The sequence below is a fragment of the Dipodomys ordii genome, unplaced genomic scaffold, assembly GCF_000151885.1.
Source record: "Dipodomys ordii isolate 6190 unplaced genomic scaffold, Dord_2.0 Scaffold24, whole genome shotgun sequence".
Classification (NCBI taxonomy): Eukaryota; Metazoa; Chordata; class Mammalia; order Rodentia; family Heteromyidae; genus Dipodomys; species Dipodomys ordii.
This window is the reverse complement of record NW_012267240.1, coordinates 16,613,182-16,635,944: the sequence shown is the minus strand read 5'-3', so window position 1 is coordinate 16,635,944 and position 22,763 is coordinate 16,613,182. Positions and strand designations below refer to the sequence as shown.

At 45.8% G+C, this 22,763-nt stretch overlaps 1 protein-coding gene across 1 annotated transcript in view; it reads right to left on the bottom strand.

The window, feature by feature from the left end:
* Positions 1 to 22,763, bottom strand: part of Frmd4a (FERM domain containing 4A) — a 288,454-nt gene that overhangs the window by 119,264 nt on the left and 146,427 nt on the right. Inside the window, exons 3-5 of the mRNA XM_013014606.1 lie at positions 21,012 to 21,106; positions 11,609 to 11,701; positions 2,826 to 2,910 (exon numbers count right to left, since the gene is read on the bottom strand). Of these exons, the coding sequence (XP_012870060.1) occupies positions 2,826 to 2,910; positions 11,609 to 11,701; positions 21,012 to 21,106 (273 nt within the window). The remainder of the gene's footprint in view (positions 1 to 2,825; positions 2,911 to 11,608; positions 11,702 to 21,011; positions 21,107 to 22,763) is intronic.

The window sequence follows — 22,763 nt, the reverse complement described above, 5'->3', positions numbered from 1 at the left end:
CATCCTGAAAAAGGCGGCTAAAAATGGTCGAAGAGGTAGACATATTTTTATAATCAGCCCTTTAGAACCATTTGACTTTTAAACTACGTCACATAAATCTTTGGGAAACATAATACAAATAATTCTGGTGGTGTTGAAGACAGAGCCTGGCACATGCTAGATTCTGCACCTCAGCCCCTGACCAAATAGAGATCTAATTCTTTAAAAATGTGAGTAAGAGCTGGGAATGTGGCTCAGTGGTAGAGTGCTTGCCTAGCATGCATGAAGCCCTGGGTGCCATTCCTCAGTACCACATAAAGCTGGAAGTAAGTGTCACTGGCTCAAGTGGTAGAGTGCTAGCCTTGAGCAAAAGAAGCTCAAGGACAGTGCCCAGGCCCTGACTTCAAGCCCCAGGACTGGCAAAAATGAATAAAATAAAATATGAATGAAATTCATTCTTCACATTGACAGGGCTAAGCAGTTTGCCTTCCCTCAACAGCTTAGCTTCTGCAGGCATGTCCCCAGGAAACAAGGAGGTAGCTGGTGTCAAATTGCTGAGGAAACCAAAGCCCAGGTGAGCAGCACAGCAAGGTGATTAGGTTATCAGATGCCCTGCCTTCTGGGCTCTCCAGCACTTCTATAATGCTAGGAGGCCATGTGAGTGGCATGGAAAAAAATCATAGCTAAGAGATGCAAGGCGGGTCTGGATCCAGTGGCTAACAGCGCCGGGTGTCCTATGCTCGTCTCTTGTCTTCCAGAGCACGTGGGAGTAGGTCTTGGAATGCTCTCGCTTAGGCAGAAGATCAAGAGCTTAGAGATAGTGTGAAGGGGAAGGGGGTCCCATTTAGTCCATTCTCCAAGTGGCATTGCTGAGAGGGAAACCCAATCTGTCCCAGCAAAAGCCAACCAGTCAGCCAGCTCCATGGCCCTTATTATCTGTGTTTCTGACTGGAGCCAGGGTCCTGCCCATTCAGATACATCTGTTCTTCTCAATACCAGCTCCTCCTGCAAAGTTCTTGTTAATTCCCACTCTATATCTCTCAGAAGACAGGAGGCTCAGGACAAGGAGTAGACACCCAAGGTTCTTTGTAAACTGTCAGTGTATGCAAACCAGGGACTACTGAGGGAGATGAGCGGTCTCTCATGTTCTGTATCCTACCTACATTTCCAGGGAGGCCATCATTGGTCATCTGTGCTCACTTGAATAATCAAGCTGAAGGAGAGACTTTGAGAGAAGGTTCTAGAACGGTCCCCACTCCCTGATCACCAGGTGGGTTGAGGCTGTGGGCATTTGTTTGGGCTTTACATGGGGCTGGCTCCAAAGGCATCCAACCAGATGACCTTCACTTGGGAAATCTGTAACATTCATTTCTGAGGATTTAGTCTCCTCTTCTGTTTTTTGAAAATTTCCATAAATTCCTGAGTCCTTGCCATTCATGATACTCAGCTCTAGCTTAGCTTTTGCAACTGGGAGTGGGGAGTGGGGGTGGGTGGAGAATGAGCTACTCCAAGGGAGAAACTGTTTCCTGTGCCTTTACCCAGGTGTTGTCAGACTGGAGAGTGATTGCATGCGTTTGGTGGCTTTTACTTTAGCTCACGTCTGCCACCTAGTGGACACCTCACCTTTTATTGTTTCACTTTGAAAGTGAACATTCCTCTTCCTCCTCCTCTTCTTTCTTCTCCTCTTCCTCTTCCCACCAACTTCCTCCTCTACTTCCCACCATCCTCTTCCTCTTCTTCCCCCCACCCTTCTTCTGTTCCTTCTTCCTCCTCTTCCATCTCTCATGCTTTGTCTTTCTCTGGCACCTCGGTTTGAAATGAGGGCCTCATACTTGTTTCTCTTACTCAGTTGGCTGTTGCTCTACCACTTGCACCATGCCTCCATTCAGGCGTTTAGCTGTTTAACTGGACAAAGGCTTCTCAATCCTCCTGCCTAGACTGGCTCTGTACCACAATCCTCCCTGCCTGGACCTCCTGAGTAATAGCTAAGACTACAGACATGAGCCATGGGTATCCAGCCTAGTTCCACTGTCTAGTAAGACAGTGGGGGATTAGGGAGAGAAAAGAGTTTCCAAGTACCCTGAACTACAGAGGGTGTCCTTTCCTCCATCTAACAGAAATCAAAACCAGTATGGTGTGATCTTAGCCCAGTCATTGCCACCATCAAGGTGCTTCTGGAGACTGAGCTTGATGTGGCAAGAGCGTGTGCTCTTGGTAGAATTATTCTGTGATACATGTGTGTGCTGAAGTACTTCCCAAGGGGAAAGCGAGGGCATATCACTACTCTAACTCTGTGGATCAAGTTGGATATGGATCAAGTCTGACTTTAATTAAATACAAAAGCAGTACAGGCCACAAAATCTCAAAATACATCCAGTGGTTCCCAGCCCACCCATGGGTTTCTTGGCTTTGAAGTTCTCAGGGCTGCACCCAAAAGCAGGAAGTGGAGCTGTGGCTCATGTGCACACGGCAAATACACACACACACACACACACACACACACACACACACACACACACAGTTCATTCATACTTTCAAAGTTCATTCATACCAGTCTAAGTTGATGAGTACTCTTATCATATTCATCCAGGTTCCCCACTGACTAGTGTATTTGTCATACCCATCCACATTCCCCACCGTTTCAGCTGACAGAAACCTCTAGCATTGGCATGCAGCTAAGAAACACCTCTCTACAAAGCTCTGACATTGTTTAGCTGATTTCCCCCCCTCCCCCCAGCCCCATGAAGTTCTTAAACAATGTTAATGGAAGCAACATGGCATCTCCAGCTGCCAGTGCCACTTCCAGGTTTTGATAGGAAAGTGGCCAGGAAGGGGGACGCTCGTACCTTATAGATGCAGGACTTGGCGTTCAGGAAGAACAGCTCGATGGTGGCATTGTCCTTCAGGTAGGAAATGCTTTCGATGTAGAACCTGCAAGAGGAAACACACACACATGTACACATGAGCCACGAGGTGCAGTGGAGCAGAGGCCAAGGGTTCTCTCCAGCTGAGGCTTTGTGGTGGGAATTTGATCTCCCCGTGCTACATGAGTAAGAAAGGCACCAGTCAGAAACTTGCCTCTGCTTCCTTTTAAGGGGGAAGTTTGTCTCATACGTTTCTATACAGCAGGGTAAGTTCACCATGTCTGAGGGATCCCTGATTGACAAGGACCGGGGCCTACTATCTACCTGGAGTACTAAGTCAACTTTTCTTTCTCCTCATCTGTTTCCTAATCTTTCACAATGCATGTATTCATACATGACTTTTTCATCCTAAGCAGTGTGTGTGTGTGTGTGTGTGTGTGTGTGTGTGTGTGTGTGTGTGTGTGTGTTTGTGTATGTGCGCGCGTACTAGAGCTTGAACTCAGGGCCTCTCACTTTTTCTTTTTCTCAAGGCTGGTGCTCTGCCACTTTCGCCACACATCCATTTCTAACTTGTTGCTGCTTAATTGGAAGTAAGAGTTTCTCAGATTTGTCTGCTTGGCTGGATTCCAGTTGCAATCCTCAGATCTCAGCCTCCTGGCTAGGATTACAGGTGGGAGCCATAGCTCTCTGGCAAGTTAAGACTTATTTAAAAAAATAAAGATAATTTCTTCATGAACAGGAGGGAAGGGAAGAGTGGCGTCTCTCCTTGAAACACTTCCCATGGGCTTTCCTGAGGGTGGCGAACCGAGAGGAGATTTGAGCGCATCCCGAGAGCTGTGGCCAAATGTTCTTAACATTGTAATCTTCACGCATTAGTTAAGCCAAATGAGATCTGAATTCCTATCCAGAAGGAACATGTGAATTGTTTTTCAAGGAAACATGCTGACATTTAAGTGTACATTAAATGTGCCTTTCTGCACGGATGCCTTCAGAGTTGAAGAAAGCCTTTAATCAGACAATGTGCTTGTTCTGTGGACCAGTGACCTGAGGGAGGAATCTGGATAGGATGTGTCTGAAATGTTATGGAGGGGGGCACTGGTCATGGGAGATCTCATGCTGACAGTAGATCAGACTAGCTTACTTGGCTTTTGGAAGCTGGATAGACACGAGGGCAGGAGGAGAAGGTGAAGGAAGGAAGTCAAATGTTCCTTTTGCACAGTGTTCCTCGGGGAAGAAATCAGAGCCACGGATTGAGGGTTGGCTGACTGTGTCTCAGGATGACTCCTATAGTCTCCAACTATACCAGAAGGCACATCTGATCATATCAAATTGTATTTATCAAAATGAACTCCAGGAAATGGAAACGAGGATTTCTCCTTGTTTTCTTGTTGTCTTGTTTGTTCATTGATGTGTCTTTGGGAGGGTAAGGGGGAAGCACAGAAATGGAGGGACAAAGGGTGAACCAATGCAGCAGTGATACTCACTAGACGCTATGTTGAAAGCAAACTTTACTTGTGGGTGGAGATGGGAGGGAGAAACTGTAAGACAGAGAGGGAAAGGGTAACACTGTTCCAAAAAGAAGTGTACTCCTTACTTGATCTATGTAATTGTAACCACTCGATATAGCACCTTTATAATAATTTTTTTAAAAAAAGGGAGACGGACTCTCGATCAATGGCTCTCTGTTTGTTTTCTGTGGTGGTACTGGGGCTTGAACTCAAGACCTCAGATTCTCTCTTGACTTTTCCACTCAAGGCCATCGCTCTACCACTTGAGCCACAGCTCCGTTCTAGCTCTTCACTGATTAATGCAAGAGGCTCACAGATACGGCTGTCCAGGGCTGGCTGGCTTTGAACCACGATCCTCAGACTTCAGCCTCCTGAATAGCTAGGATTACAGGTGTAAGCCACTAGCAAACACCTAATTTGTCTGCCATTCTTAATTACTACCAGGCTGCCTTCTGTTAGTGACCAGCTCCTGGTAGGCCAGGACCAATTCACTCATTTTGGATCTCCCAGCCCAATTAAATGCTTGATACTTGTCAACTTTTCTCCACTCCTTCCTTTCGGATCAAGATAGTGAGGAGGGAGGAGGGCAAATAAATGATTCACAAGATATCATAAGATTCCTGATATGCAGTCTGTAGCCAGCCAGCCATGAGCCACTGTTACTTTCTCTCTCCAGCAACACAGAAAATAGACAACTATTGGCAAGCCTATATGTATCCCAATACTAAAGTAAGAGCATGCCCTCAGAGGGACCCCTGATGGAAACCTTACTGTAATAATAAACTTGAGTCTAAATCTGTAGAGTCTGAAATAGTCTAATTATGAATATCTTTATCTCATTTGTGTATGTGTGTGTGTTTAGCCAGTCTTGGGGCTTGAACGCTGGGCCTGGGCTTCTTTTGCTCAAGGCTACAGCGCTCTACCACTTGATCCGCAGCACCACTTCTGGCTTTTTCTGAGTAGTTTATTAGAGATAAAGAGTCTCACAGACTTTCCTGCATAGACTGGCTTCAAACCGTAATCCTCAGATCTCAGCTTCCTGAGTTGCTAAGATTACAGATGTGAGTCTTGGTACCTGGCCTTTGAGTTTTTGAGAATTAGGGAATGAAGGCAATTTGTGCACCCTGCCCTCCTAATCCTCAATCCCAATCTTCTCTCAAATAGTATTCTAAGAAAATACAACCTTCTGCTTTTCCTTGCAATTCTCTAATAAAGGAAAATTCAAATGAGGTGGTGAAGTTGGCAGAAATACCATTTCTGTTGTCTGGCATGAGGGATAGGGAAGGTGGTAAAAATAACAAGCTTTTATTGGGATGAAAAAAAAATCCCCTGCTCATGACCCCTGGAAAGAGGGTTTCCTGTTAGCCTTCATCACCAAGACAACGGCCTGGAAAACCCCAGGTGCTCTGGGCCTGTCATATGTTTTGTTCATAACCTTGGACACTTAGCTTATCCTGAACTTTGCGTCCATGCCAGGGAACTGCCAAGGTAAAAATGCCTGGAGAAAAACAGCCCGAAGACAACTCCATTCACATCCTGAGCCGGCATCAGGCTGAAGAGACTTATGGGGTGATGGCATGTGCTGATGACTTCTGTGCAAAGTGGAGATTGTATTTAAAAAAAAAAAAGAAAGAAAATTCGGCTCTTTCACAGGTGCCTCGTCCACCATCTCTTTGAGCAGTAGGTGGCGCTGTTGCATTTCCTTAACTGCCCATATCGGGAGGGGTGGGTTTCCCCAAATACCAGGCTCACAAAGAACATTCTGGGTCTACTGGAAGACCCAGGGAAATGAAAGAAGGTCTTGCTGGCCCAGGAGGGGGCAATGCTCCCAGGTTGGCCAATTCCTAGAGGTAGCAAGCTCCTCATCATTAAACAGGACTCTCATAGGCAACCAACCAATCCAGAGAGATGCCTCCAACCGGCAGGTTACAGGATGCAGACCAGACCCAAGGGGCAGTCCTGCAGCCTTGAGCATGACAAAACCATCTGTTCCTCCACCTGCATACCTGTCTCACTGGTCCTCCATGCAGAGACCACAGACAAGACTTGGGCTCGCTTCTCCCTTTCTCCTATCCCTCTGGGTAATTCACAGCAAGGCCCTGCCAACAGGGTATAGTGGTCACGGGCCCCCTCCTCTTGGTAACGGTGAATGAACTCTTCCCCACAGTGGACACCTCTTCATCTGCCCACCCCATGATACCTACACACCAAAGGAATGTTACACAATGCTGAGTCGAAGGCTTTTTGTGTGTGTGTTGGTCCTAGGGCTTGAACTCAGGGCCTAGGCAACTTTTTCACTCAAAGCTAGTATGCTATCACTTGAGCCACAGCTCCACTTGTGGCTTTTTGGTGGATAACTAGAGATAGGAGTCCCGTGGACTTTCCTGCCCCGGCTGGCATTGAAACACAATCCTCAGATCTCAGCCTCCCCAGTAGCTAGGATTACAGGCATGAGTGCATCACCCGCACTTGGTTTGCAGTTGTCTTCTGGATTTGAAGGGAGCACCCTTTCTAGGCTGAGAACAAACTCCGCCATGATGCTCCTTGAATCCTAGGAGCCATGTTACACCTGTGCTAGCCCTGGAAGAGCGCATGCTCCGTATTCACATGTTTGAGTGCATTAAACCACAGTGGGCAGTCACAGCCCCTTCTTTAATTCAAGGAAGCTTCTAACTGCAACAGACTGAACTCCGTCCAGCCAAATGACATCAGCCAGGTCCCCTCCGGCCAGCTCCTGAGCCTCTCTCTGCAGCCACCCGCGGGCAGTTGAGACTCACTGTGTATTTACAGCAAGTGTTAATTACATGGGCCACTGACTTCATTTTGTGATGAACACAAATGTCACATTTGGAATGGCTGATTGTTGGTGGCCCAACAGAGCGGCAATAATGACAATGATAAGCTGTGGCTTTCTGTGGCCACACATCTTGGATGCTTGGTGTCTCGGAGGCTCTGATGTCTTCGCCAAACTCTGATAAGTTTTGGTTAGCAGGCACTTCATTTCAGACCTATGCCGCCATTGTTCTTGGGAGAAAGCGGAAGTAGCATCTGTGTTTCTGTCAGCAGAGTCCACGGACTCAGATTTGCCTGGAGAATCTTCCTCCAGCGAAGAGCCTCCAGGCATCTCCATGCGGTCTCTTTCCTGTTGTTCACTCCCATTTGTTTATTTGTGAAACTCAACGTTTGAAGAGACAAAGCTAATCTGTTTATTTTCCTAAAAGCAGAGTAAGCTGGCCAGGGTTAAAGGGAAGAAGAATTCAACACAAAGAATAGTCTTGAGTATAAAGTCGTCCCTTCAAACACGTAATGTACCCACCTGGCACACTGGTTCATGCCTATAATCCCAACTGTATGGGAGGATCTGGAGGATCATGGTTCAGGGCCATCCTAGGCAAAAAGTTCTCCAGATCCTATCTCAAACCATAGCTGGGTATAGTGGCATGCCTGCCACCCCACCCAGCTACACAGAAATGTAAATAGGAGGATTGTAGTCCAGGTTGGCCTAGGGAATAAATGAGATCTGAAAAGAAACTAAAGCAAAAAAAGGCTGGAGGCATGATTCAAGTGGGAGAACACCTTGAGGTCAAATCCCAGTACTGCCAAAAAAGAAAAAAAAAGGTTTGCTTTGGTAACTAGCTCTATTGTCTCTATTTTTTCTTGCCCTATTTATTATTTTTTGGGGGGAGGTGAACAATATGAGAGTCATTGTCCTCAAATTTCAAGCAGGGTAATGGCTTGAGGTAAAAAGCCTCTCAAGCACATACTGCTGGGTGTGAGGGGGTGGGGAGAGGCGAGAATGGCCCAGAAGGTAGAAATCAGGCATCAGAGGACAGGCTAAGGCTATATGAAGGAAAATGGGAAGCCAGAAAGAATCCTGATCCAGGATCGGGTGAACTCTAGACGGATGCTCAGGGGTCTCCTCCAGTAGAGACTGAAAGAGGTCAAAGCGAGGGGCTGAGATGACCAAGGAGATTTCAAGTCTGGGAAAGATTGAGGAAGGCCTGGATGAGGGCAGAGGGATGTGCTCAGAGAGCTGGGGCTGGGAGAAGAGGTATGGCAGGGGAGAGGAGGAGAGGAGGGTCTGGGTGGGGCAGAGCAGAGGAAACCCAGGTTGATGCCCACCTTCTGAGGGGTGTTGCGCAGTGGGGGAGGTATCTTAGAGACAGTGAGTTGCCATTGGAGGAGGAGTGTGATGTCAGGAGCCTGGTAGAACAGCAACGATGTCATTGGGTTCTACCTGCATTGTGCACTCAGGCCTAGCAGGGCCTATGGACTCCAGACTTGAAATGAGAGGTTTTTTTGACACTGACTGAAGGTATCAAGGGCCAGAGGCATCGGAGTTCACGCATGGGAAGGACAGGATGGCTCACTATGCTGCTAAGAGCTCAGTGTGCTTTGGTTTAGAAAGGTCACTGGAGGACCTATAATCCAAGCATCCAGGATGCTGAGTGAAGATAATCATGATGAGTTCGAAGCTAGCCTGGTCTACCTAGTAAGATGCCCCATTAACAGAGTGGGAAGGGATGAAACAGGTTTGGAGAAAATCCCACCTGATCCTACTTTTTTTAACGTGTAATTTTTTTTTTCTTAAACTGTACTGGGAGGAGTTGAACTTTGATCTGCAGATCTCAGTCTCCTGAGTAGCTAGGATTAAAGGTGTGTGAGCCACTAGTGCTTAGCCTTGTTCATATTTTTGAGATGGGGTCTTGCTATCTTTGTCTCTTAGCCATAATCTTCCTACCACCAACACTCCAGTAGTTTGCCTGCACAGCCTCCTGTATGTTTTAAAGCTGCCCTTTTTAAAAAAGCTGTTTCTCAAAAAAAAAGTAATGGGATTTTGTAGGCAGTTGTGACTGTATTGGGGACTAGCCCTAGGCGGGAGGTTAGGTTTGAATCCCATAATACAAAGCATACCAGCAGGCAGCTTGCAGTTACAGTTGTGCATTTAATCGGTCTTGAACCATTTTTTTAAAAATTGTGTTCCTAGGTTGGTTTTCCGTAGAATTGTCTCCTAGAGAAAAGTGCTCATTGATCACTGCTGGGCTATGTTGACCCAGTGCCCTCTAAAAGAGCTTGTAGCCTGTGTTTTCCTAACAATTTCCTCTGCTGTGAAGGTTGGCAGATTGAACTTGTGGTGTATTTGGCTTTGTACAGGGAGAGAGGGTAGGACTTGGGGGTCAGCTTACCAGTATTGGAAGATCCTCTTGTAGGGAAACTTTGCCTATAGATTGGAAACTCAAAGCATCATTAGAATAACTATTAAACAAATAAAAACAACAGAAATCTGGGCGCCTGTGGCTCATGCCTGTAATCCTAGCTACTCAGGAGGCTGAGACCTGACGATTGAGGGTCAAAACCAGCCTGGGCAAGGAAAGTCTATGAGACTCTTATTTCCAATTAACCACAAAAAGCCAAAAGTGGAGCTGTGGCTTGAAGTGGTAGAGTGCTAGCCTTGAGTGAAAATGTTAAGGGACTATGTTAGGCCCTGACTTCAAGCCCTAGAACCAGCACAAACAAAAGAGAAAAATAACAACAAAAACCCATAAGGCATGCAGACTCTCAGGAATTGTGTTAAGGCTTGTGTATAGAATGAAATGTCTCCTTACTGATTCTCAGCACAACCAGTCAGATCTTAGAGAAGAACTAGCCCTTGGAAGAAGGGCGGGGCAGGTGGGGTAGGTGGGTCGGATCTTCTGTCAATCCTTTACAGGGATTACAGGTAAATGAACTGCTTCCCTTCCACTCTGTTCTTGCCCACTCCTGCCTGCTTCTCCTCTTGCAAACATTAATCTTTGCTTTCTCAGGTTTCTTTGCCCTTCATCTGAGAAACTGAGATGCCATTAAAGAGAACTTGTCATTGCAAGGTCCCTATCACCAATGAAAATGGCTGGGCTAGCTCTGTTACCTTCGAAGCTGCTAAGCAAATCAAGATGGCATTCAGCACGACGCTTACACTTTATCCCGCAGCAGAGGGAGAGAGAGACACTCCAGCCTGTTCAATGGACCCTTGAGGGCAGACTTTACAGACTGTCTTGTGGACTCAGGCAGGCTGCGCCTGCGATTGCAGTCTTCACTCTGCTCTTCAGGGAGAATGAGTTGTACATGGCATGTGTGTCTGCTCGGGATTTTAAAAGATTCTAACATTTTTGAGGAGCGGAGTCTATGTGTCGGGTGCGAGTGGAAATGTCCCCTTGTGGCTGTGATCAGTGGTAGCATGCTCAAGGCTCTGGGTTCGATCCCCAGCACCATCATCAAAGGGAGATGACGATGACAACCGTGGAATGCTGCTGCAGGAGTTAGAGCCAAAGTTCTAGGAAGAGCAAGCAAGCGGGGTGGCTTCACAGACAGGGTGCTCAGAGATCCTGATCTGGGGACTCCAATTCTGCCATGAGTTGGACTTTGGCAGCGGGTAAGTCCTGGGGTCGGCTTCAGGAGACTGTCTGGAAATGATGTGACACATAATGGCTCCCTGGCAAACACTGATGAACTGAAGCTGTCGGAATGGATGAGAGGACAAGAACTGCCCTGGTCTCTATTACACAAGGCTGGATCAACCTGGGATCTGCGGTCACACCATCCTGTCTGGAATCAAACTCCTACATTCCTACATACTCGAGTGGCATTTATGACAGAAATCCAGACTTCCGCTACAGCACTTCACATGACACCAAGAAAAGCATCCCAGAATTCCCCGGGATGTGTGCTATGGTGGGAAACTCAGTTTAGTTTGAGCTGTATGGTCCTTTTCCACCATTCCCTCAGCCTCCCCCAGAGTAACCCCAAAACACGTGTAAAGTTTTTAATCTTCATGTCACACATGCACCCTAGTATGAGCATGCAAACGGGCTGGGTCATGGTTGATGTGGTCGAGGACCCTCAGAGCAAGTGCAAGGACTTGAGTTCAAATCCTCGTGCTGCCACACACACAAAAACAGTACAAAGGTATGTGTCAGAGCACACATCCCGACATGTTCCCTACACAGACATCTCACACACACCTTGCACACTCATCCCTGCGCACCCGAAGTACTCCTGCCTCTTGTGTTCACAGCTCCCACAGGGACAAGTATGGTGTGCTCACACCTCTCTCTGCCATGTCTTGCACACACTCTCCTTTAGCAGAAACCAAGATACACTTGTTCTCCCCAGCCTTTGGCTCATTCATAGCCGAGAGAGAGCGAGAGACAGAGAAAGCGAGAGAGAGAGAAAGAGAGAGAGAGAGAGAGAGAGGTTAAGTGTGAGCCCACATGCACATACCTGACACAAAAGTACAACACCACGGGTCCCGACTTCTTGGGGAAATCATGTTCCAGCACCCTCCGGTCTAGCTGAAGCCAGTTGAAGTGTCCCCTGAGGAGAAGAGTGACAAGTAGGTAAAGGTGGTGGGTTTGCTGTGCTGTTTTGGGACAGGGGTGCATGTGGACAGAACATGCTAGATGGCAGCTACCTGGGCACCTTTGTCTGGCTGCTGTCTGTTTAGAGAGGCACAAGAGAACCACCCAGGGACAGCATGGGCAGGAGAGGTACCACCGGGAGCTCCGCCCACTGCCTGTTTGCTAGATTCCTGATTCCATGAGCCCCCTTCCCACCACTCGAGGCTGGCCGCTGCTTCTCCCAGAGGCCTCAATGCAAATTAAGGACACATTCACACTCTTCAATAACCCCTACCGGAAGTACCTGGGTTAAGTATTGAACCACAGTTCCTTCGAACATGAAGCTGACACCTGCATATGGCTGAGCCATTCTACTCTCCCATGTTCCCCTCCTCCCCTGGAAAGCATTTATCCCACAATGCTGTAATGACCGTGTTCCTAGACTCTTGGCAGTCACTTCCCAGACATTTCTTAGACACTGGAATAGCCCACATTCAGAACCATCCCAACATTGACCAGTAGACAACTAGATAGACAAATCATGATAGAGTCACCCAGTAGAATACTATGCAGTACTAAAGAAAATGTGCTGCTGGCTTGGGTGAATTGAAAAATATGCTGAGAGAAAGAAGTCGACAAAAAGATAGGAAGTGGAAATGAGGTTTTTATTCTTTTTATTTTTGTCTTGTTCATTTATTTTTCTTTAGGAGGGCAAGGGGCACAGAAATGGAGGGACAAAGTGTGAACAAATGCAGCTCACTAGATACTATGCTGAAAATGAACTATACAACTTGTAGGTGGGGACAAAGGGGAAAACTGGGAGAGAGCAAGGGAAGGGGTGACATTGTCCCAAAACAAATGTACACATGACCTGACATGTAACTGTAACCCCTCTGTACCTCACCTTTATAATATATATATATATATATATATGTATATGTATAAATAAATACTATACAACTTCAAGTATGTAAAGCTCTAGAAAATACAAACTGATCTATAGTGACAAATCATATTGGGGGTGTGAGGGAGGGGCCATGGGGAGACACTTCAGGAGTGATGGTTGTTGATTACCTTCATTGTGATGACAGCTTTCACGGCCTCTTGGTAAACCAACCAAATCGTACACTTTAATACATACAGTTTATTCTATGTCCATTCTAATTCATTAAAAGCCACAGAAGGCCAGGAATGGTGGCTCAGGTCTATAATCCCAGATACTTGGAAGGTGGAGGTAGGGGAATCATGGTCATAATCTAGCCTCTGGCCAAACATGCCATCTGGAAAGTAGGACCATATATGGACGGAGGGTGTGGCTTAAGTGGTAGAGCCTCTGTTTAGAAGCATGAGACTCCAAGTTCAAATCTCAGTTGGGGAGAAGGAGCCTAACAGGGAGAGAGTTCAGCGGGGAATAGAGGTTTACTTCCATAAAATGATGGTGATCACACTCCTGTGTTCATGGTTTCCTCCCCATCTTTCTTTCTTTCCCATAAACACTCTGACCACATCCTCTGGAAGAGCAGCAGCAGTGAGGGCAACAGACCTGGTCCCTTCTCCCCAGGCTTGTGTCCTCCTAAGGAGACAATCGTCCACCACCATCTCCATACTTAGTTACAAAGATCAGAATGTTTCACACACACAGCCTCAAGATCAGAAGACGATCCAGGCTTGAGAAATCCTCACCACACCCAGTGGTTTGCCAGCTGCTGAGATGGAACCCAGGCACCCCGTTGGGTTTGCCTTCTTCCATCCTCCTCCAACCACATTGGTAAAGGACAGATCTGTGGGTTGATTCCTTCACTGTACTCCCATAACAAACCTCCTTAAAGAATGACATTTTTAGTTGGGTGCTAGTGGCTCACGCCTGTAATCCTAGCTACTCAGGAGGCTGAGATCTGAGGACTGTGGTTCAAAGCCAGCCTGGGCAGGAAAGTCTGCGAGACTCATCTCCAATTAACCACCAGAAAACCAGAAGTGGCACTGTGGCTCTAATGGTAGAGTGCTAGCCTTGAGCTGAAGAGTTGAAGGATAGTGCCCAGGCCCAGAGTTCAAGCCCCATGACCGACAAAAAAAAAAAAAAATCAGAAAATAAATTGAGACACGGTCTCACGCTCTTGCCAAGGCTGGCCTGGAGTCTCAAACCTCCAGCCTAAGCTTCATGGGTGCTGGGTCTAAGGGTGTGTGCTACCAAAGTTGGCTGCAAATGAACTCATTTAACTGGAAATTCCTTTGTTTCTGGATGTGTGCTGGTTTAATCTTTGTTAGGCAATTGAATGGCTAAAAATAAATATACAAAAATGACCAGGAATCAGATCAAGGAGGCAAGAACAGCTCTAAGCTGGAATAGCTAGCTTCTGAGGAGAAATGGCCTTCCTTACTTCCCATTTCTTCCTTCCACTTCAGTCCTGGGACGATTGGTGTGACACATACGCTTGTGTGGCTCTGCTGGAGAGACAAGGCCCACGCCCAGAGTACTCGGATGCTCAGGAGGAAGGAAGTGACTCCTCCATTTATGAGCTGTGACCGTCTCAAGGGCAGAGACAAAAAGGACAAGTAACTGACTCTCAAGTCCCTTGGGGTAACTGCTAGTATCTGGGCAAAAGCCAAAAGTAAAACAGAAACCAGAATTCTGAAGCCACTGGTTCTGCTTGTAGTAAGACGTGTTCAAATGCATTTATTTTTTGCTCATTTTATTAGGTAGGAAGCCACAATTCTTACACTGGGACCAAAGCTTCCCCCCATCCTACATAACATTTTCAATCCTGACATCAAGTGCCTCCCTCAAAACCCTTTTCTCCTCTTTGCATTAGCGATGAGGAACAAAAGTCAAAGAAGCATTTCCTGTGTGTAGCGGAAATAAGAGAACCTGGTGCCTTCCTTCGTTTCATGGCTGCCATTGATAGTTTTCATTTGACCATGCACATTAGTGTCTCTGCCAATCACCAGGCCAAAAGAACAAAAGGCTGCTAGCCCACAGAAACTCAAAAGCATTTTCATTAGTGCTCACTGATAACCATCTTTAAAGCTGAGCAAGTGGCGGTCTCCTTGGTTTACTGAGGCAGGAGGTCAGACTATTGGGTCTGTAATAAATGTGCAATTGCTTTGGGGCAACAGAAATTGAATGCATTTATTTAACAGATTGCTTTGGGTTTGGACACATACTACAAATGGATTTTTTATGTTTTGCTTTGTTTTTGGTTCAAGTATTGGTTCCTTCGATGGCCTCAGGGAGAGCTTTGTGGAGGGTTAGTGGAGGGTGCAGGTGGGATGCATCTGTCTGAACCAATCTCTTCTCAGGACTCAAGGAGAGAGGACTGCATGTTGAACCTCTAGGAGGATTTTCTTGTAGCCAGGCTATTTTGGGGAAAGCCAAAATAAGGCTGTGAAATTCTTACAGGTTATCACCGGATGTTAGGATGTTTAACTGTTTAGTGTCCTTCATTCCACATGATGCCCAGGCTCATCAACAATGGCTCAGGGGTCCCGATTTAGCCTCAAATCCCAGAGAATGGTTAAGGCAGGGTATGTAGCTGGGAGACACTATTTCTAAATCATAGGCTCTGCAGACCAACTGAGATTCCTGGCTTTAAGTTTTTCATTCTGGAGGCGTTGTTTGTTCTACTGTGTAATCTTCAGTTCATGCCATGTTTTTATTATAACCCCTCCTACACTATGTTTTATTAATTATTTCCTAAACTATAAACATAGACTCAACAAGGAGGGGGGGCGGTGGGGCAAAGGTCAGTTATTTCTGATCTCCAGTGGTTAGCAGTGAATCTGAAGTGAATTCCATATTTACTCAGAATAAATTCCCTTACATTGTGCCCCACAGATGCATATTCTTGTAGGTTCAGGAGCTGACACCAAGTGTAAACACTGTTCCTGTCTGAAACAAAGGATCCTAGCTGGGCGCTGATAATCCTAGCTACTCAGGAGGCAGAGATTGGAGGATTGCAGTTCAAAGCCAGCCAGGCAGGAAAGACCATGAGACTCTAATATCTAATAAACTCTAAAAAAAGCTGGAAGTGGAGCTGTGATTTAGGTGGTAGAGTACTAGCCTTGAGCAAAAGAAGCTTAGGGAGACAACACCTAGGCCCTAAGTAAGCCCCACAATTGCCACCAAAAAAAAAAAATCCGACGTGAAGAGTTCACTCTGCTCATCTATGGAGGACTCAAGTTCCCTCAATAGTGTGGCATTGGGACAGAAAGATGGAAGAGGAATCCAAGATCATCCCCATTTATCCTTGGTTGGTGCCATTCGCCTTGATTCATCTTCACTACACACAGGAAGAGATACGTCCAGATCTCCTTGGATTACTAAATATAAGGTGCTGATGCTGTTCGCAGTGATGTCTAATGGTGCAGCACTCTTTCGTGGGGTGCAGAGAGGGGACGTGGAGTCAGCTATGCATCAAGTTCACCTGCTGGGCTGACCGAGGCAGAAGTTGGGACCATTCATGTTCTCCTGTCCCACCAGCCAAGTGTTAAGGACTAGAAACGCTAAGCCCATTTCTAAATAAACTCTATTCCCACGATTGCTGCTGCTGGGTCTTCCTACCACAATTAGAACATGGCCTTTGTACTTTAAATGGTAGCTAAGCCTGCGGCTGGCAGTGCTCATCAAATAGAGCCTTTGTGGGGGCCTCAGCTGATGACCCCCGAGTTCTAGTCCCTCAGGGACACAAAGACCAACCAAGGGATTTAATTAATGAAGACACAGGATGCTAAAAAAATCCTTACCTGGTTAGTTTCAGGGCACTCAGACGATGACCCTGGTGTTTGGGTCTCTGTGACCTTTCTACAACTTTGAGCAAAAGCCTTGTACATAAACTTTAGTGGAAGAGAAGGAGCATAAGCTCTTAACAAATTTCAAAGGGGTCTGGGATGAAATAATAGGATAAGAACTACTCATCTTCTTAACTGGGACCTAAAAATGTGTTCCAACTGCACTTGATTTTTAAAATATGTAATAATGGCCAAGTTTTTTTTGATATATCTTAAAAGTTCCCTCATCTATATCATTTAATGAGCAATGCATAAAATACCTGACAGGGGATTAAGATTAAAATTTAAGTGAAGTACAGCAATCACTATTCCAGTTTGAGATATGTTGTATTTACTGACAAGTCTAAAATTCTGATTATGGCTTTTGCAAGTGGGCTCCTCTGACCTTGTCCAGCCAAGAATTTAAAGAAACAATTAAAACTCTGGAATTAAGACAGCAATGGGAAGACTTCAAAAATAAAATGTAGGTTGGACACAGTGGCTCATGCCTGTAATCCCAGCATTCGTTTTAATCTAGTTTGGGCTACGCAGTGAGACCTTGTCTCATAAAAAAATAAATAATAAAAAAGAAAAATGACTTTTTCTAACTGCTGAGAAATGGAAACCTTGGCTATGCTAGTTGTATGCATGGGTTCACAAAGCCTGGTATACTTTTTTTTTTTTTTTGGTCAGTTGTGGGGCTTGAACTCTGGGCCTAAGCACTGTCCCTCAGCTCTTCAGCTCAAGGCGAGCGCTCTACTGCTTGAGCTACAGCACCACTTCCACAAAGCCTGAACTTTAGAGTTGTGTACAATCTTGCAGGTCCCGAGACACTGATAGCACTGACCCCTCCCTCTAAGTCCCCCCTTCTCCCCTTCCAATGCAAGGTTGAAGTGGAGTCAAGTTTTCTCCTTAGATCTGGAGGAATGGAGCAGAAGAAACTTACACTTTTTTTCTCTCTGGAACAAGGTTTGTAAATTTGGCTACATTAGAACTACCTGAGGTAGCTTTGAAAACTCCCAACTCTTAGGCCACATCTGGGGCAATTTAATCAGAACTTCTAGGAGGAAGTCCTAGGTATTGGCTTTTTGTTTGTTTTTCTCCCCTTACTGGGTTTTGAACTCAAGGCCTCAGGCTCACTAATTTTCTTGCTGAATTAGCACTCTACCACTTAAGCTAACCCTTCAGCCTGGCTTTTTGCTGGTTATTTTGGAGATGGAGTTTCATGGACTTTTCTTGCTGGGCTGACTTCAAACTGTGATCTGAGTCTCAGCCACCTTAATGGCTAGGATTACAGACATGAGCCAGTGGCACCCAGGGGACAATGACTTTTCATATGGTATTCTAGGTGCTCCAATGTGAAGTCGGGGTTGAGAACCATGACTCTAACTGCGTAAATCAGTATCTTGAGATGGGATTTACAGAAGGCTCTTACTTGGCTCAAAACATTGTATGTTCTTACTTAACTCTGAAACACTGAATGTTTTAAAGGTGGCCCAGATGTCCTTGATTGAACCTTGATCACATGACCGAGTTATTGCTAGATAATAGGCCACCTGTATCTCCTTTTATTTGGACAGAATTAGTTAAAAAATAATAATAAAAGGAGGCGGAATGCAATGGAATCCTGGAACAGACAAAAAGGCATTCATAGGAAACTGTTCAGATCTGTGTTTTAATTAGTTTACCACCCACGTGAATGTCTTCGTTTTGATAAATGTGACATGGTGCGTCAGATGCTGGCATTTGGGGAAGCTGGTGAAACCACCATCTTTGCAAGTCTATTTTTAAAATTAAAAGGGCTGGGAAGGTGGCTCAGTGGTAGAGCGCTTGCCTTGCATGCTCGAGGCCCTGGGTTCGATTCCTCAGCACCACATAAGCAAAAAGAAAAAAGCCGGAAGTGGCGCTGTGGCTCAAGTGGTAGAGTGCTAGCCTTGAGCTGAAGAGCTGAGGGACAGCGCCCAGGCCCAGAGTTCAGGCCCCATGACCGGACCCAAAAAATAAAATAAATTAAATTAAAAGTTACTACATTAAATAAAGCCAGATGAGGGGTGGCTCACACCTATAATCCTAGCTACTGAAGAGGCTCAGATGGGGAGGATTATGGCTAGAGGTCAGCTATGTGAGAACCCCTTCTCCACTAATAGCTGAGTGTCCATCATGGAGCATTCCTGTCATCTGCATTACAGCTTTGGGGGAGGGGGAGTAGGAAGGGGAGGAGGAGTGATTCAAGAGGCTGTGAGTTCTCTGGACTGTGACAGGAGAGTTTTGTTCCTCTGCCAACCTCGTGCAAGCCTGACCTGCATGCGTGCATGGACATGCACCCATCTCCCTTGGGAGAAGACTGGCTCTCCGTCTTGCCACTGATTACTTATGGCCAACAGTCGGGAGGAGTCTGAAATCAGAGCACGCAGGATTTCCTCTTTGGCCCAAGGTAACATGTTACCTTTGAATCTTGTTGATTCAAAAGGGAAGTCAAACTGGGTCTCGTGTAGAATTCATGGACTCCTTGGGTTGAGTAACTCTGCTTGGGAAATGGGAACAATGGGGACATGATTCACTGAACCTTACGGTTTCCTTCCAATCATGAAGAACAGCACAGAGAGCAATTAAGGGCATTACGGTGGGACTCAAGAGAAAGGGTAGAAAACATTGGCGTTTGAGAAAGTAATTGTTCTAGATGTGAAGTTGTTTAAGGGCAGTTTTTCTTTATTTCCTGCTGGGTGCCTTTATTACCACCCCGCTTGCTCTTCTTACAGCTATGCTGACCCAGCTCTACCTCCAGGGGGTGCTCTAGACACCTGAAGGGCATCTTCCTGTGTGCCACTATCTAAGGCTTGGTGTGGGGGAGAGGCCTTAGGGGTGTCAGCTCAGGGAGCTGGCCTTGGACATATGACTCCTTTCACCCACTTCTGAACCCACCACTGCCCCCAAAAGGTCACTTGTCCATAGGGTGACAATATATTCCAAGTTGTCTAGTATAGCTTCAACTTACATTCTCTCTCTTTTTTTTTTTTTTTTTGGTCCGGTCGTGGGGCCTGAACTCTGGGCCTGGGCACTGTCCCTCAGTTCAAGGCTAGCACTCTACCACTTGAGCCACAGTGCCACTTCCGGCTTTTTTTTTCTGCTTATGTGGTGCGGAAGAATCGAACCCAGGGCCTCATGCATGCAAGACAAGCACTATACCACTGAGCCACCTTCCCAGCCTCTTACATTCTCTTTTATTCCGTGATTCTCTCTGTATAATAAATCATTTGACCACTTTGTCCATTTGCAGTGTCCCCAAAACTAAGAGTCACAGATGGGCATTCTCTGGCTGATCAGCAAGGATTCAGAGTTGGTCCTACCTCTGTGGTCCTACTTGGTTTGGGGGAGGGAGTGGCCTAAGCCCCCCTTCTCCCATTGCTGTGCCCCTCCATTACCATCATTCCAAACTATGAGCATGTTAGGAAGCTATTTTCACAGCTCTAAGAATTTGGAAAGGCATGTGTGCATGTAAGCACACTGAGGAAAAAGAATTACAAAGGATTTACTATTTACAAAGGATTTTCTATTTCTAGTGCTGGGGTTTGAACCCTGGGCCGCACACATGCTGGTGTGGACTCTCCCCTGATCTCCTGCCCAGACCCTACCTTATCCTTATCTAAGAGTTTTGGCAGACAGTCACGGTCCTCTTTGATTAGAAAAAATTAAAAGCCAGAAATTGAATCAAGATATTCCTTGTATTGGGAAATACCATTTTGTTGAGCCAGAATGAGAGACTGTTGAAAGTGTGCGTGCATGCGTGCGTGCGTGCGTGTGTGTGCGCGCGCTGTAGAGGGCTTTAACTCATGGCCTCATACTCTTCCTTAGCTTTTTCACTCATGGCTGACATTCTACCACTTGAGCAACACCTCCGCTTTTGGAGAGAAGAGTCTCTCGGATTTGTCTGCCTGGGATGGCTTCTAACCTCCATCCTCAGATCTCAGCCTCCTGAGTAGCTAGGATTACAGGCATGAGGCACCAATGCCCAGCACAAACATATTTTTAATCAGATGAGTGATGGCAATTTTTGACTTATATTCTATTCCAGCTCAAACAGAGACTGGCCCAGTTAGGTTTCATTTTGAACTTATCATCAACTTTACTTCCTGTTATTCCAATACTGGAGAGAAATGTTTAATTTCCAGAAGTTTTTCATTTAACTTTAATGAAAACCAAACCTTGGCAGATCCACTTAAAAAACAACAACAACAACCACCCCCCCAAAAAAAACCAGCCTTTTTTATCTCAACATGAGCCTATTTGATTATGAGTTTACCTGCAAATATTACCTCTTAATATTAGTGTCACCCTAATTATATCCTTTGTCTGCTCCAGCCACGGTCACAAGACTTTGGAAACTCTGATGATGAACTTGGACTGACCCCACACCATGGGACCCAAGTGGCCTGCAGCTGACTTCACTTCTCACGGTGGACACAGCTCAGTGTGAGGCTTGGCTCTGTCCTATTCGGGGTCTGCGGGCTTTGGGCAGCACTTACGTCTCATCTGTGAATGCAATTCCAAAGTATTCCTTCTCCTTCAGGTTGAAATGAGAAGCCACGAGGTCCAGAAGCTCCTTGGCCAAAAGCTTGGGCTAGGGAAAGAACACAAGAGGGAAAGGGTTAAGTGAGGAGAGGTTACTTCTCCCCCTAAAGAGGCAAGCACAAATTTCCATCACTGGTCAATGGAATGTCTCCAAGTACAAGCCCTGTACATCAATGCAAATGAGTTCTAGAAGCCAAAAAGGAATAAGCTACCAGGGAACAAGGATAGGATACCAGGGAGCCAGCAGCTGAGTGAAGGGTTAGAGTCTGCTGATAGAGACTCTGTCTCATTTCCTAGCAATTTTGTTAAATCAACAAATAGTACTTGCTCTTTGGCAGAGATGTCAAACCCAGTAACTTCCTTTCTCCACAATTTAGGTTGCATTGATAAGAAGATGCCTTACTTAACAAAATATATTTAACAAACACAGACAGATGCTCCATATTTATGCTATGGTTTCCTTCCAATAAACCAACCAAAGTTAAAAATGGTGTTATGTAAAAAAATAAATTATGCCAGGTCCCAGTGGCTCATGCTTGTAATCCTAGTATTCAAAGGGCTGAGATACTAAGGATTGTGATTAAAATGTAGCCTAGACAGAAAAGTCTTTGAGACTCTGTCTCTAAAATAACCAGCAAAAAGTCAGACTGGAGGCATGGCTCAGAGGGGTAGAGTGCCTCAGGGCATGAGGTCCTGAGTTTAATCCTCAGTGCTACCTAAAACCAGCCAAACAAAAAAAAAAGTAAATAAATCCATCCACTTTATCTACCAAGCATCAGAATTAGCAACACCATCAACTATAGAGTGTCAGCTATTTTCTGGTCTCCTTGTGGTTGACTAGGAACTACTGTTACCACGTAGCATCCTTGAGAGAGGACCTTTATTACTAGCTCAGGGAAAAGATCCAACTTGAAATTCAGAGTTCAGTTTCTACTGGATGCATATTGATTTTGCACCCTTGTGAACAGATAAAATCCTAAGTCGAACCATAGCAAGCCTGGTCTATTTTCTCCAGGCGCTGTTTTAAGCATTTTTCCATCAGTATCTTTTTTCTTAGATTGCCTTGTTATGTAGCCCAGGTTAGCCTTGAAGCTATGGTCTTCCTGCCTCAGTGCCACCCCCACCCCTCCAGCAATGGTAGGATTACATGTATGTGCCACCACACTTGGCTAACATCAGTATTTTCCATCCTGAGCTGGCCAATGAGATTGCCCATCACATAGGGAGGGAACCGTTGAACAGTTCTAGGGAGTGTGCAAGATTTAGCAGCTGTTTCCCTTTTGCTGTCTTCATTCTCTCTCCCTCAATGACCACAATTCACTAGGAGAATTGAGCCTTGGCTTTGAAGCTATGGCGGCACTTCTTCTTGGAAGGTGGAAGTACATGGCAGAACCCATCTTGATAAACCAGCGCCATCTATACATCCATTCCCACTACATTTTGAAAAAGTAAAATAAAACCAAACAACCAAACAACACCCCCCCCCCAACCAAATCTCTGAACCAACAGGGAATTAAAGATTTTATATCACAGCCTCCTTCATTTAGAGAAGAAATTCTACCCTAGAGAACAAGATGAGGAATACAAACTTCATTGCAAAATATCACTGATGAATTAAGAAGATGAAAAAATGACAGGGACTTTTGAAGCTCTGAGCAACTGCTGATTCTTGTGGGCTCTTGCAGCCGGCTGTCAATGTGACTTCC